The sequence below is a fragment of the Protopterus annectens genome, chromosome 13.part0 (assembly GCF_019279795.1).
Source record: "Protopterus annectens isolate FY-2018-M chromosome 13.part0, PAN1.0, whole genome shotgun sequence".
In the NCBI taxonomy this organism is placed as follows: Eukaryota; Metazoa; Chordata; order Ceratodontiformes; family Protopteridae; genus Protopterus; species Protopterus annectens.
This window is the reverse complement of record NC_056747.1, coordinates 1,169,750,459-1,169,766,449: the sequence shown is the minus strand read 5'-3', so window position 1 is coordinate 1,169,766,449 and position 15,991 is coordinate 1,169,750,459. Positions and strand designations below refer to the sequence as shown.

General features: G+C 40.3%; 1 protein-coding gene across 2 annotated transcripts in view; it reads right to left on the bottom strand.

The window, feature by feature from the left end:
• The window catches only part of UBTF (upstream binding transcription factor), a gene marked incomplete at its 5' end in the record, with an annotated part of 198,277 nt that overhangs the window by 115,986 nt on the left and 66,300 nt on the right, over nt 1-15,991 (bottom strand). For both annotated transcript variants that reach the window (XM_044055172.1, XM_044055173.1), the window contains 1 exon segment: nt 10,844-10,999. In XM_044055172.1, coding sequence (XP_043911107.1) covers nt 10,844-10,999 — 156 coding nt within the window.

Below are 15,991 nucleotides of genomic sequence, written 5' to 3'. Positions count from 1 at the left end.
GTTTTGTATGACTACATTATCTGCCATGTTGCCAAATTTAAGGTCTTGAGTTGGCTGTGCAGGATGTGATTGTTTTGTTGGGACAGTAGATGAGGTATTTGAGGCAAGGTCCAAGGCAGGCATTGAGACAAGTTCCTTAGGATTGGATACCAGTACTGACGGGGCCAGTCTGGGGCAGTCAGTATCATCTTTGGCTTCTCTTGCCTGACCTTTAGGAGTACCTTGAGGAGGAGAGGCAGTGGAGGAAAGGCATATACTGCTAAGCTTTTCCAGCTGAAAGATAGGGCGTCCACTTTCCATGCTTGTCTGTGATGTCTTTGTGCAGAATCTTTTTAGTTGGTAGTTGTGAGGAGAGGCAAATAGATCAATATCCGAGCATCCCCATTTCCTTGTTATCATGCTGAAGACTTGTGGATCCAATTTCCACTCGTGGGGATCCATGAGGTTTCTGCTTAGTTCGTCTGCCAGAGTATTTATCTTTCCTGGCAGGAATTGTGCCTGTAGATGTACTTGGTAAGTCAATGCTGTGTCCCACAAAGTCATGGCTAGTCTGCAAAGGGGGTAAGAATGAGTGCCACCCTGCTTGTTTATATACCACATGACCGTAGTGCTGTCTGTCTTTATCAGTAGTTGTCCCAGATGAAGTAGGTCCTTGAAGGCTGTCAGGGCATTCTGAACAGCTAGCATCTTTTTGATTGATATGTAGATGCATTTGGTTTGCAAACCATGTGCCTTGAATACATCTTCCTGCCATGTGGGTCCCCCAGGCATAATCCGATGCATCCGTTGTTAATGTCTGCCTGGCTGGGGGTAAAGTGAATGGCTGTCCCTTGTTCTGGTGACAAGCCTTCGCCCAACATCGAAACTCCTGTTGCAGGCAGGAAATTAGGGTAATTGTTGTTTCCAGGCTGTGGCAATGTTGAGCCCAAACACTTTTTAGGTACCATTGAAGTTTCCTCATATGCAGTCTCGCATATGGAATTAGTAGAATGCAGGATGCTATGAAGCCCAAAGCCTGCAGAATTTTTCTTGCAGATAACTGGGCCTTTGTTGCCAACAGTTTGAAATATGTAGTCAGTTGCCTTTGTTTGTCTGGCGTGAGATAAGCCATCTGGGCAGTTGTATTTAAGCTTGCACCCAGGAATATTATCTCTTGAGAGGGTACTGGTTTTGATTTCTTTTCATTGACTGTGTACCCTAGGCCTGTTAGAAATCTCTCTACAAACGCCAGATGCTGTAGTAGAATGTCCTTGTTCTCTGCTTGAATGAGGCAGTCGTCCAAGTAAGGATATATTTGAATTCCTCTTTGTCTGCAGAATGCAATTACTGGTGCCAGGCACTTTGCGAAGACCATGGGCGCAGCAGATAAGCCAAAGGGCAGTGCAGAGAATTGGTAGTGCATTGAGCCAGCTTTGAATCTGAGGTATCTTCTGCATGTCTGTCTGATTGGGACATGCAGGTATGCCTCTTTTAGGTCTAAAGTCACAAGCCAAGCCTTCTTGCCCAGCATGGGTAGAAGCTGCTGTAGAGTCAACATTTTGAATTTTGGTATATCCAGATATGTGTTTAGAATAGATAGGTCCAGTATTGGTCTCCAGGTCTTGTCCTTTCTTAGTACCAAGAACAGTCTTGAATAAAATCCTTGTCCCTGCTCTTGCTCTGGTACTTGTTGAATGGCCCTCATGCCCATGAGGGATGAGACTTGTTTTTGTGCCTCTGCCCATTGATGTTTTGGCAGGTCTGGCCAACCGTTTGTCCTTGGCAGGGTATGGAAGTGAAACTTGTAGCCCTGTGACACTATGTCTAGGACCCATTTGTCCTGGGTTATTATGTGCCAATTTTGAGAAAAAAGTGCTAGTTTTCCCCCTAAAGGTGCTGCCAGAAGGTAAGTGCTTAGTGCAGGCAGGGGGAAGTCATTGGGACTGTTTCCTGTATGGCTGTGATTTGTCTTCTCCACTTTTGGAGGTAGAAGCACCCCATTGTTTAGATCTGTACAAACCTTGGGGCTGGGATCTGCCTCTTGGGCATCTGTATCTGCCCCTTTGTGGTCTATCTGACACTGGAAAGGACCAATTCTTTGTAGGCCAGTGTCTGCTAAATCTTGGAGGCTGTACCTGTAAGAAATCCTTAAACTGTTTGCATAGATTTAGCTTTGTCCTACATTTTCTTTAAAACCTCCTCTGCTTTAACACCAAACAAGGTATCATGCTGTAATGGAGCATCTAATAATTTTGCTTTGACATGGTCAGGCAGATTTTTTCCTTTAACCAAGCATGCCTCCTAACGACAGAACCCGTGACAGCGGCCCTGCAGGAGGCCTCCAAAGAATCAAAACCACACTGCAAAGTACGTTTTCCAACTTGCTCAGCTGCATGCAATAAATCCTGCATTTCTTTGTTTTCTGCAGATTCAGAATTTATCAACATTTTCTGTTTAAGCAGTGACATAATATATTGCTGATATTTGAGCATATGAAACTGATAATTTAAAGCCCTTATAGCCAAGGTAGCAGAAGTGTAAATCTTCCCCCATCTGTCCAATGCCTTAGAATCCCTGTCGGAGGGGGTAGGGTTTTTTGCAATGGATGCCTTGACCCCTTAGGGACCCTGAGAGATAGTTTCTGAGTAAGCAGCAGGGTTTTTGAAAAGGAATTTATGAGAGTCAGGCACCCTGTAGTACCTGTCTGGCTTAACAGGAGCTGGAGGTAAGGAGTCAGGGGTCAGACTGGACTCTGAAAATACATCATCTACAATGTCTAACACAGGTGGAATAGCTAGGGGCCTGTGTTGTGGGAGTAAAAGGAAGTCTCAGCCTTTTCTTAGATTCTGAATAACCTTGACTCTCCCAGTGGAAATGTTCCCTCATGGTATGCAAGGTTTCCCCAAAAGAGTAATCCTCAGGAGGAGAGGCTGAAGGGATAGATTCTTCAGCATCAGAATCCTCATAGGGAGGAAGAGAGTATTCCTGATCAGAAGAGGAATCAGATGAAATGGAAACATGATCTGAAGATTCATATTCCGTCTCTTGCCTAGGCCTCTTATCAGGAAGGGGGATGGGAACCCCTGATCAAAGTAATTAAGTCTTTGGCCATTTTGAGCATCTGTTTTTTGGGCATGGAGGCCCGACCATGAGGCTGTTGTACTTGTTTCTTTGTCTTTAAAGGTGCTTTAGTCTTTGCCTTTGTAGCTGGAGTCGCTTTAATGTACAATTGAGTAGGTCTGAAAACACCCTCAGAAGCCGATGCCTGATCAGCGGCTCCGGACCCATCTGAGGGAATAGTTTCCGAAGGTCCAATACCTTGAGCTTCCAGCGGCCTAGGCGACTCCACGTGGGAGTCTGTAGCGGCCTGCGGGTCCAAAGTAGCGGGCGTCAGGGGCTGCGAAAGCGCCTCACTGAGAACTGGTGAACCAGCGACTGGCTTAGAGGAAGCCTCGTCGTCGGTTTTAGACCTCGGATGCCTGTCCTTTTCTTTTTCTTTGCGTTTCTTGTGAATTGCAGTAGTCGGATGGCTATCCGACGGCATCGTGTAATTAAATCTTCTACCAAAATAGTGAAATGCAAAATCGTACCGACGCTTAATAGTGCACTGGTTAAATCTAGCACAAAACCGACAACTAGCAACGTCGTGGTCAGGGCCTAGGCAAGGAATACAGTAAGAATAAAAGTCCTTATGAGGTATTTGCTTCCCACAAGAAATACAATTATTAACTTTTTCTGACATCGGTCTGGAGCAAGAAAAAAGTTTTCCCCAACGGGGTACTTTGCTTTTAATGAAGACTTCGGATCTGAAATTCGAACACGAAAATCTCCGGAGTCGGCCAACCGGCACTTGCGAACTGCTTCTGCTTCAGGCAACGTGCGGCAAGAAAGACTGAAGAAAATGGCGGCAGATGCATCTTTTATACCCCTGGCACACTGACGTCAGGGAAGAGGCGACAGCATCCGTCGCCGGACCTAGACTTTGGAATTCAGGCCGACCGAGGGTAGCCTGCCAGCAGGATAACCCAAGTGTAATGACTGCAACAGTGAAATACGAAGAACATCGGGCCTGCCAATCTGCCCACTTCAAATACCTTACTTAGCTTAGCCTTAACTATATCCAGATGGTCTTTTGCAGATTTCAAGTTCTTAACAAATACCCCCTTTTCTTACCTTTGCTGGCATCCTGAACCCCATGACAAACCCTTCCTCTAACAATGCCGCTGCCTCTCTACCCGAACACTCCTTCAGCCACCTACTTAAAAAGCCCCCTCTTACTGAAGTTGGAAAAGAGTTCTGCGCACCCTTTAAAGGGATGTGGCATGCAAAAGTTTATTCAGGGGGCCCAAGAGATGAAACATGCCTTGGCCGCTTGGTTTGTCTTTCCGCATGCCATACATTGATCCCCAATTTACATTGCAATTCATTCCAGTAATGGCCAGTTGAGTTAACTTAAGGAAATTAAATATACATACATACACACACACACACATATATATATATATATATATATATATATATATATATACACATATACACAGACACACACACATAAACACATTGTTATACAATATATGCATACATATATAAACATATATACAGAAATATACATACGTATATATACATATATTACAACACATTATATATACATATAATTATATTACATACACACACACACCATATACATACATATATACATATATATATATATATATATATATATATAGCTAGATATATGCAAATATATAATACATATACACATATGCATACATATACTCATATATACACCTACACACATATTTATATAAATGCTCCTTGTACTTAGATATCAGATACAGCATTTGAATTATTCCATTAATAAAATCCGAAGAATGATTTTTAAGAATTTTAAGTTTTCATTCCCTTCTGAAAGCCTGTTTGGTTTATTGCACTGCTGTAAGTTTCTACCTTCAAAAGTATAAAATGCATCTTTAGATTAGTGCGTCTTGCTAAAACATGACTTAATCATTATTACTATCATCACCCTCACCATCATCATCATCACCACTTGATATGCCATTCCAAAGTGAGAACTTTGGTTTCCATCCACTGTGCTTGTCTACTAATCGGCTACCATACACAGTAAATGTCACTTATTTGTTTTAACCACTTTGTTTGGTGCCAACATCATTTATTCATCTGGTTGCTAATAAAAAGTGAAGGAAGGTCATGAGAGTATACATGGCCCTGACCTATTCTTCTTGAAGATCTCCAAATCAATATCTGCAGAATAATGCAAAATGGTTCGAAAATGCTGACAATCTATCTTAACACACTGTTACTGAGTAGCAATTTACTACACAAGTTAAACGCATGACGACACTGCATAATAACACCATGTAAATTACCACACTCAACATCCCAAGTGAATTCTAGAGTGACTTTTTTTTTTTTTTAATATATCCAGTCAATAATGCCAGATATTAGCTTTTTTTACTTTTTATTACTCAGAAAATGCACACTACTGCAGAAACTGTGGTCCTCTATCAACTTAAGTGAATTTCATTAATACTTATAAATGTATTTGGTTTTGACCAGAGTTCTCAAGCCAAGAAGTGGAAGGGAAGCTGCAACCTATACCTAATGACACACAGGACCTTCTAACTATCACAGTGGGGTATTATTGTTATTAAATCAAATTGGAGTGTTATATTATTATTATTTTACTTTTTATTATACTATTATTATTAGTAATAGTAGTAGTAGTATTAGCAACATATGCACATGCCTCCAGAATTCTAAGTAAATCTGGAGTACTCAAAAGCATAATTTACCCCTTTCTACCCGAGTAAGCTTCCTTGTTTGCAGTGCTGAATTATTGCCACCCAACTGATGTGGATACCTAAAGTCAAGACAGTTTGCTTGCACCCAACTTACAAGAATATGCGATCTAACAAAGTGACTGTTAAGAAAGGTTTACAACTCAAGGCCTTTTCAGTGCCCAAAATTACCAAGATAAAGCTTTAAAGCATTCCTACCGGGAATTGTAAGTGGAATGCCATAAAACTCCCCCCTCTCTTCCTTTGTAAGGGCATAGTGCTATCTGATTGGTTTTGTCGCCACCAAACCTACCCCTATAAAATCTAATAACACTGCAGGAAGTGGCGGCACGAGAAACCCTCTGCTTGCAGCAACTACAAGCTAGTTTTTCTGCTCTTGCAGAAAACTTTACAGACATGGGTTAAGATCCTGGCTTAAATTTAGCAGCTAAAATGAAAACGTCTGCTCATTTAGAAATAATCCCCACTTCCTTAAACAGAAATAATGCTTTAAATCTGTTTTCTGTTCCACAAAGCCACTTGGCAGTGATAAACAAAACCATAATTAAATATTACCAATAAATCAAAGCTTTGCCCTCATACGAAATATTCCAGCCTTTCCTGAAGGAATTCTAAGCTCTGTCCCATTAAGTAGCTCTGTTTTACGATTTTTTGATTGGCCCGTATACCAGTATATGGGCCACTCAAAAATCGTTAAACACTGAGTTACTTCTGTTTTGCGATTTTTTGATTGCCCGTATACCGGTATACAGGCCAATCAAAAACAACTAAACACGGAGCTACTTCTGCTTAATGCGGAACTGCGATGTTCCACATTAAACACAAGAAGCTCCTATTTAGCAATTTTTGATTGGCCCGTATGCCAGTATACGGGCCAATCAAAAAAAAAAAAGCAGAGGCTGCCTGCGATTTAAACCGGCAGTGCGGGACTCGGGATCAGGATGCTGATCCTGGAACAGTCCCGCTCAAATAGGGACGTCTGGCAACCCTGACCACACATGACTTATGTTGTATTAAGCATATAAGCAGGCCCCAACTCACTAACCTTTCCATGTGATTCTTCACTGACCCCAGCCACCCAATTAATTGCAGGCCTCAGCTATTGTTTCCTAGATTGCTAAGAAAAACATTTCAGCTTTGGCTAAAACCTTCTGCATCTCATCCCTAAACTCCAGGCCACACTTAGGCCTGTGTGCCTTTGTTTATTTCACCCCTTAAGTATGCCTTAATCCCATAGCAAACCCTACATGAAAGTATTAATTTAAATGTATTCTGTCATTTAAATTTAGCTCAATACCTTCAAATACATCTTTTACCCTCTAGCTTGTTTGTAACCTAATCTCCAGGCCTTTCAAAACTAAAAGTTGATTTAAATTACAAGATTACTCAAACTAAAAATAATAATCAAATTCCAACTTAAAAATCTGCCTACATGCCTTTAAACTTCAACAATAACACAACTAACCTTTTCTCTGATATAAAACATCAAAGACTCCCAAACTGGACTCTCAAACAAAATCAAAACATCACCTACCTTGTTCACACAGATCACCCACATTGCTCAAACTGAGAAAGCTGCCAAGGTAGAGATCCAAAAGCCGCCAAGGCAGAGATGGAAAAATCTGTTTTGTTCCCAGCTGTTTCAATCCCCTCCAAGAACCAGCCCAACCCACCGCAACCCTCCTGACCTATCCTGTCCCTACCTGTCCCCCCTCCTTCTCCCTCAAAACCAGAGTCTGAGCTGACCTGCCTCGGACAAATGACAGCTTGCTGCTACCTGGCTTGCCAGCTGTTGTGTCATGGCAGCAAGTAAAGATATTAATATAGCTGCTTTGAGGACAGGTTAATGGGTCATTGGTCAGTAGGCACATACATAAACATCCAGTCTCCAGTAAAATACCCCCCAAATTCAATACCACAGCAGTTGTGTAGACATTTTTTTTTTTCATTTATTTATTTCCTTGTATTTGTTGACCAAGATAGAGATCCCACCAGATCACTGTCAGGTTCAGCCTGGCATATGTAAAATTTCAAACCCGATCAAAGATAACACACAGAAGTCACAGTACTGTTATCGCTGTAAAACTGAAAATTAATTTTTAAACAATTCCAGTTACAGCAGTCGTTTTTTATTTTTTATTTATTTATTTTACATTTGTTGACCGGGATAGTCCGACTGGATGCATGTCCATTTTCAGCGGAGGCCCGGGGGAGAAAAGCTCCAAGGGAAAGCAGATACAGCATTACATAATACCATCATTACATATTACAAACAGACTATTTACAGAGATTACATAAGTAAGCAAATTAAACAAGTTCCACAGGTTACAGTTAATCCTGAGCGCAAGTCAGGATTAAATTAAATTACACAGTAAACTGGTTAGCAGATTTTTACACATTCTAGAGAGAGTTAGCCAGGCTTGATACGTCATAGTATACCTGTCACATTGTCAAACAAAATATGCAATTTTTTTTTTTTTAAGAGTTACAACTAGATAATACACACAGAACTTGTGTTGAGAAGGGGTGTTTTGAATGGATATGTATTTATTTATATTTCTCCTTCCTCATTCATAAGCTGAAATTCCACTACAGTCAGACTATATTTCACACCCCTCATGGCTTGGAGTATCTTGCCCCTTTCACATGCAGGATCTGCCCACTGGAATCACTCTGCAGGCAAACTCAAAATCTGAGTTTGAGATTTCTTGATGTGTCCGGGAGGTTAACCAGTGAGGAAAAAGACTGAACCATGCTGTCCTAGGAATCTCAGTTGTGAAAGAGGCTGATCTCAGCTGGACCTGATTTTTCTCAGTTTCCTCCAGTCGTTAAGACCTTCCTGACCTATTCCTACCTGTCCCTGACCACATCTCCCCCCACCTCAAGTATCACTTCTAGCTCTCTCAGTTATGAGAGACTAAGCCTGGCTGCTAACTGCTAGCCTATCTGCAGGATGTAATAACATACCTGTATTAGAATTTTACTCTGGGGACACCTGGCACAGGCTGGCAAGAACAATGTAGAACAGACAAGCCGTATAACAAGGCAGTGTCAAGCAATGCTGTGTGTTGTGGATGGAGTAAGAATCCCAAAGGGACTTCATAAAGACAGTTACATCTGTAAGAAGCAAAAGCCCTAAGAAATGAATTCCTAGAGCTAACCGCGCCTGTAGCATTTTTATATATGCAGCACTACAAAACACAAGGAACCTTTCTAGCTAGCTGTCCATCACTGGTGGAGATGGTGATTATATGCTTGACACTTGTCAATGATATTAATTACAACAACCCCCCCCCCCCCCCGCCTTCCTTGGTTCTTCCACTGAATAACTGAATAAGAAAAATAGGTGCATCTTAGGCAAAAAAAGACTAGAACCATGTCCCAAGATTACGGGGGGGGGGGGGCGGGGGAAGAAACTGCAAGCAAAAGCAGACTCAGATATCAAACTGTCTATAGTTTTATCACCTCACCCTGGAGCTAATTTTGTAGCAGACTTCATGTGCATTAGTACAAACTACCCGTGGAACCCCAAGGTTGAGATATAGGGGTTTAACACACATGAATTTATGTGCTATTATAAATGCAAAAACAACTGTCTGTCACTATCTGGCTCCTCAATATAATTCAATGACTACGAATACAACAAACAGCAGCAGTTCTTTTCCCATGTCAATATCAGCGGACTGATCTAGCCAGACATCCTACCTTTAATTAGAACCTCATGACTGCATAATATAAACAGCAGGGTTTTAGTTAGCTTTGTGAAGCAAAGTAGTAAAATCCCTAGCAATGAACCAAATGACTCACGACTGACAACTAAGGAGCTGTAGAAGTCATCTGCGGAAGGTAGGAGAGAGCAGACAGAGCCAGTCTGCTCATTCTAGGGAAGGGATGCTTCTGGATCTGCAACTCAGGTGATTCTATCAAGGAGACAAGAATAATGCAAACCAGATGCAACAGACCAGCAGCGTGTGAAGTGCTACAAAGCACTGCTTCACACTGTAGTAGCAGTAGTAGTGATGTGCATACTAAAGGGTGGACGTATGCGCACGCGCACACACACACACACACACACACACACACACACACACACACACACACACACACACACACACACACACACACACACACACACACACACACACACACACACACACACACACACACACACACACACACACACACACACACACACACACAAACACACACACACACACACACACATACATGTGTGTACACACAAACGCTTGCACACATGTGCACACAAACATACAAGAGTGCCCACAGTGTGCTTACATTCACACAAATGTGTGTGCATATACACATGCCAACAAAGCTGGCAAAACAGCCCTTACTTTGGGGAAAAAGTACCTGCATTAGCAGCAGTACAACTAACGGGGAACAGGGAGAATAAGGTAGAAAAAATGCAACTGCCTGAATCGCAGCCCTCTGGAAAGCAAAGTTAATGTTTTTATGCACAAGTGAAGAAACACATAAAAAGAGGAAAAGGAAATTTCTGCTAGGTCTTGAAAATATACAGCTAACAAAGGGCCAAGTTTAGTCCTATCAAGCTCAGAAGGGCATTCAAATATTACCAAATGTTTTAAAAATGAATGACAAGTTACAAAATATTTTCTGGCTGCTATATTCTTTGTGCATTTTACATATGTATACTGTCCTGCATGCTGGAAATACCAGAATTATGAATAACAAATGAAGCTATAGAGACAGAATATAAATAAAGTTTTCAGGCAAAAGGTGCTTGTGTGTATGTGGAGGAGGAGTGTACACACTCTTAACTCAAAGGCAAATGCTTTATGTATGACTTGTTACAAAAATTTGCTTTGCATTTCAGTTACTGACCTTCAAAATATCTTCATCTATTACTTAAGGCATAGCAGAAGATGAACAGCATGTTAGACATTTAATATCCCTCTTCTTATGATCATAAAGTTCTATAAGACGCCAATAAGGACTTCTTAAAGTATAACTCACACACTGTCATATGTCAGGACTTTCAGCTCCACAAGTACAAGTCTCCTTACCCTGTATCGAGCCATGTAATCTCCAATCACGCTCTGTTGCCAGATCTCCTCTGCGGTTTTGGGAGGCTCTGGTAGTTTTCCCTTGTCATCCTTATCAGAGTTCTGCTTTTTGTCACATTCGGTTTTCAAAGCTTTCTCCATTGCCTTGTATTTCTCCTGCAGAAATTCAGGTGGGGGAAGGATAATATACTTTATTTGCAGTACAGCGCTGGAAGCAAATGCATCGTTAATATTTAGCAATGATACTTCAATACAGAAGGATTTGTCTGGTTGTGAATCTCGGTGCCTAGTCACAATGCAGTTTAAACAATTTCCTCTCTCTGGAAACGTACTTCAGACTGAATCTAAACAGGATACAGGGCTGTATGTCTAATGTATGTAGATAAAGCTATATGTCTACATAATCACTGCTGTATGCTGGTCGTCGGAAATGCACACATACTACATACGGACACATACACACACACACACACACACACACACACACACACACACACACACACACACACACACACACACACACACACACACACACAAATAAACAAAGGGCACATCCATTAACCTGGGGATGAAGCCTCAGCTCTTAACTTCAGGGAACCTTTAATTAGGATGGCTTAACGAAAGCAACTGACGATAAAGAAATAAAATGACGAACAAGTTGCTTAGGTGCAAATGTTCATTTATTAGTTTGCTGTTTATAACTACTTTTGTTTTAATGGCATGCATCCACTCACTGAAGCCAGCTGTCATATGTAACCCCTATGACCTTTATCTTTCACCTACCAAATAATTCTGGTGGAGGAAGAAACCAAAATTAGGTCTTGCAAACACACAAGACTGGATGCAGTACCCCGGGTACATGTAATAAAAGCCTTTAAACACTACACTTAAAATTTTCCATGAACATTTCAGCACACTTTTTAAGCATTCCATGTTCAGTAACATACATTAGACTTTAAAGTGAACAAGAAATGAGGCATTTAAAAGTAACATTCTGCTGGAAATACACCAGCACGGTCACAAGACAGTGGGGGGGGGGGGGTGTACGCCCAATGCTGAACATTTGTCAAAAGCCACCAAAAAAGATATACACAGACTATAAAGCATTTGTCCAGCATTTTATTACTGCTTAAAGAACAGCTTTTAGTAGTAAATCTCAATGGTAAAATCAAAAGTTTACTCATGGAAGGTGTACATTTAAAACAAGTGCAGTTACACACAAACAAATGGAAGTAGTAGGGACACAAACAATACACAAAATTACTGACTACAAGACAGCTGGGTATGACTTTCATTACACTACACATGACTTTTGATTAATTTTCTATCAAACAGAAAAAAAACACCAAAAAAGTTTCCATTTTTAACAAAAACCAGGAAAGTGTATTATTCTTCTTAAATTAACTGCATAGTCAATTAACACACAACTCTAGACTGCAGGACTCAAACTCATGTCCATGGGGTATCTACATCGGGTCTATATTATATTTTCGAAAGTTTCAAACATCAAACACCATATGTTCGACACCATATGAACGATGTTTGAAATTTCGAAAATATGATAAAAAAAATAAAAATAAAAAATATATACTTACCTGCCCCCCCCACACCCCCACTACTTAAATATTCCTACTCAGAGATCGCACTGCATTGAAGTAAAGGGAAAATATTTCCTACGGCGATTTCCGTGTTACGCACGCGACATTTCGACCAATCGGGTTCGCTCAATACACGTTCGCCACTTACAATTTTTGATCACACGATAGGAACCCATCTACATCTACCATCTGCAATCTTATTATTACAAAGAGATAATTGTAGCTGGTGATGTCACTGTAGTGGCCACCAGTTACGACGTACATACAACTCGTGTCCAGCATTCTTACTTGCATCACCTTAAGAATAGAAGTAGGCTGGATAGTGAGTGGACTTGTTCCAAAGGTTGTTTAGGACCTGCTGTAAAAGTCATATAAATCAACTGTACCTTCAGTATATGGAACCTTGAAAATGGGGAACTGGGAAAGAAAAGAAAACTGAATGCTCTCAAAAGCAGTCAGAGTCCAGAACTGCAGCATCTTGCAGAACAGATTAGAAATGAACAGTCAGGATTGCACTGTTAAAAGAGGGATGCTAAAACTCAAAGTAAAAATACTTTTCAAGGAAGAAGTGTGCATACATTAAGGCATCTGCAATGAATAGTAGCAGAGGAGAACAAAACCAGAGTGAAAGAGAACACAAAATCTGTAAATGGCACTTAGTGAAGTCCAAACAAAGGGCACAAGATGCAGTAACATAGTCAAAACTGTAGATTTTGTATTTGGCAAAGAAGAAATTTCAGAATACAGAAGCCTAGAAGGAACAAGAAGCAGTTACCTTCATTTCTACTTGGTACCAACTTCAGATAACAGCTCTGTTACTAGTCACGTACCTTAAGGAAAAAGGAGGCACACTTACATGGGGGATTGTTTCTACTGTTTGGCAAACACCATATTCAAAGTAGTCAATATAGTTTAAAGAAAATACATTTCAAGTAATTATCAACTACACACCTTTCTGTGTAAAGATAATTTGTGCATAAGCAAAAGGAGGCTTCTGAATATAAACTTACAAGTTAAGGGATGGTTAAGGCCAATCTCTAAGCCAAATGGGATAGGTTAATTTGAGCACAAAAAGGCAAACTGGCTAGGATTAAAATGGCCCACAAGGGCAACTAATCTATTACTTACCTATGAACATGCTTCACTGTGAAACTTTATTTGTCCTCCCACTACAGTAAACAAATGTGTACAGCCATAAAAAAAAGATAAATGACAACTATATTAATACAGAAATGAAATGCAAATGTCTCTCTGACCGCCATTTATTTTAATATTTCATGTTGTCCTCGTAAATTCCAAATGCAACACAACTGAAATTATAAACAAAATATAAATGAACTGAAAACATACCATAAAGGAAAAATATTAACTTGCTGACTGCAAGACTGCAAATGTTAAAAAAGAGAAAAGTATTAACTGGCAAGTGCTAACTGGAAAACTGTATTTCTGTGCTGGAGGGATGTTTTGCTTACATCAAGGAAATGGATAGACATTACCATAACTGTAAGCCAATGTCTATAAAATGTATTCATGTGAAGTCCTTAGTGTGTACAGCTCTTACAGGAGTACATCCCTTTACCACAGTAGTAAGAAGAAACTTGTACCAAGAAGGCAAAGATCACACAGGTGTCTGGTATCACCCCAACAGCACAATACTCTATGTTTACTTTATGGATGTAGTTCCTTTTACTGCCGTTTCATATGTCAGAAATCTAACTGCATCTTGTTGCTATGGAGTAAAACAGGGCTATTACCTTCAGCTATTAGAAGTAGCTGCAGAATTAACTTCTGCTGTTATATGCCTTAATGTTTGGACATTTTCATCTGCCTGTACTTTTTTACTGTACCTGCAGATATCCTTTCCTTCTGAGTAATTTTGTCCCATGACTTCTTGCTGTCATTATGGTATTTTCCACTTGGTGTCTTTTACATACAACATTGCAAACAAAGTTAAAAGCCTGTCACTTTTCATTCTGCAGCTACAATCAAGTAAAAAGATCCAACCATGATATCTGGGTCCCCACACCACTTATGCATTTCAGAGCAAAATGTTTCAGTTAATACAAGTAACCCTATGACATGTACATCTGAAAATGGCACAACTAAAAACAGCAGCAGGAACTGTATAAAGCTATACCACCAATTCCTGCTTATATGGAAGTCGACTCACCAATTCCTACTTGTATGGAAGTCGACTCACCAATTCCTACTTGTATGGAAGTCTAGCAAAGTGAGAAATGAGGCTTCATACACTTAACAGAAACAGAACAATACAGCTGCTTAGTGGACAATGCTCATAAATGCAAAAATAATCACCGTGAAATGCTTTTTATTGCTTGGAAGGGAGTACTGCTGCTGAAAGCCCATGTAAACATGACAGTCCTTTAATAAATTTGTCAAGCAGCCCAACCACTTAACATGTAACGATCTTTGGAAGAGTGCTACTTCAGTCTGTCTGGAGAGCACTGGTTTTATTGCACCAGATAGATAATGTCTGACAGATCATGTTTATCAAACAAACTTTGGAATGTAATATTGAGTAAGGTAGGATGTACAGTCCCTTTTAAACAACCTGGCTCAGTTGTGAAAAATTGATTTACATGTCATGCTTTGTGTCCTTCAGATAACTACGCACTTCCCATAACCAGCTCTCAAAAACGAGAAAAGTTAAGGAGAAGGTTTCCAGGTACTGGAGGGATACTCAAAGTACTGAGACCAGATCACTTCTGATCCATACTGAATGGTTTGGAGTATGTCCTTATAAAAATTCCAATTGGGTAGAGGGCCGAGTTTGGAATATGAAGGTTTAATTTCAGCTGTGAAAACAATTAAACATCCACCTCCCTGGGCCCCAGAAAATACCTGCCCTTACAAATCTATGAGAATTCATTGCAAATGCAGCTAACAGAAATGTTATACAGAGAAATCAAGAGGTTAGGTGACCACAGTGGGAAGTAGTTGGAACGTTACTTGGGGTCTTGACTTGCCAACACAGTTTTCATTAGATCAAATGATGTGAATACATGAGCTGGTTAGATACTCTACAAAAACAATGAAACTAAAACGATTTGCCTAAAAAGTGTTTCCAAAAGTATTTTATACACCCTTCCATACTGCTTACATGTTCCCATGTTTGCCTATGGGATGCTGGAAGTCTAAAAGATTACAATGGGATACATGGAGGGACATATATTTTAGTCATGTGACAGACTTTGGGAATTTAAGGAAAGTCTTCAGCTCTTGAAAGCTTTTCCAGGCCTTCCTTTTGACTGGGTCTATGTTTCTACTAGGAGACATTCCAGGCACATTCCTGATGCTACCTCAAAGGAAGCTGCTTTATCAGATTTGGCTGGTTGCCAAAAGACTTCCACTAAGAATTGGAAAACTGACAATGTTCTGGATGTAGAGTTTGTTAGATTCATGTTTAATGAAACAGGAGTATGACGCAAGAAAGGGATGCTGTGAGTCTGTGTTAAGAAATCCAAGTTAGACTATGTTGTACTGTAATATGGAAATGCTATCATTACTGATAAGTGAGTCAAGTATTATG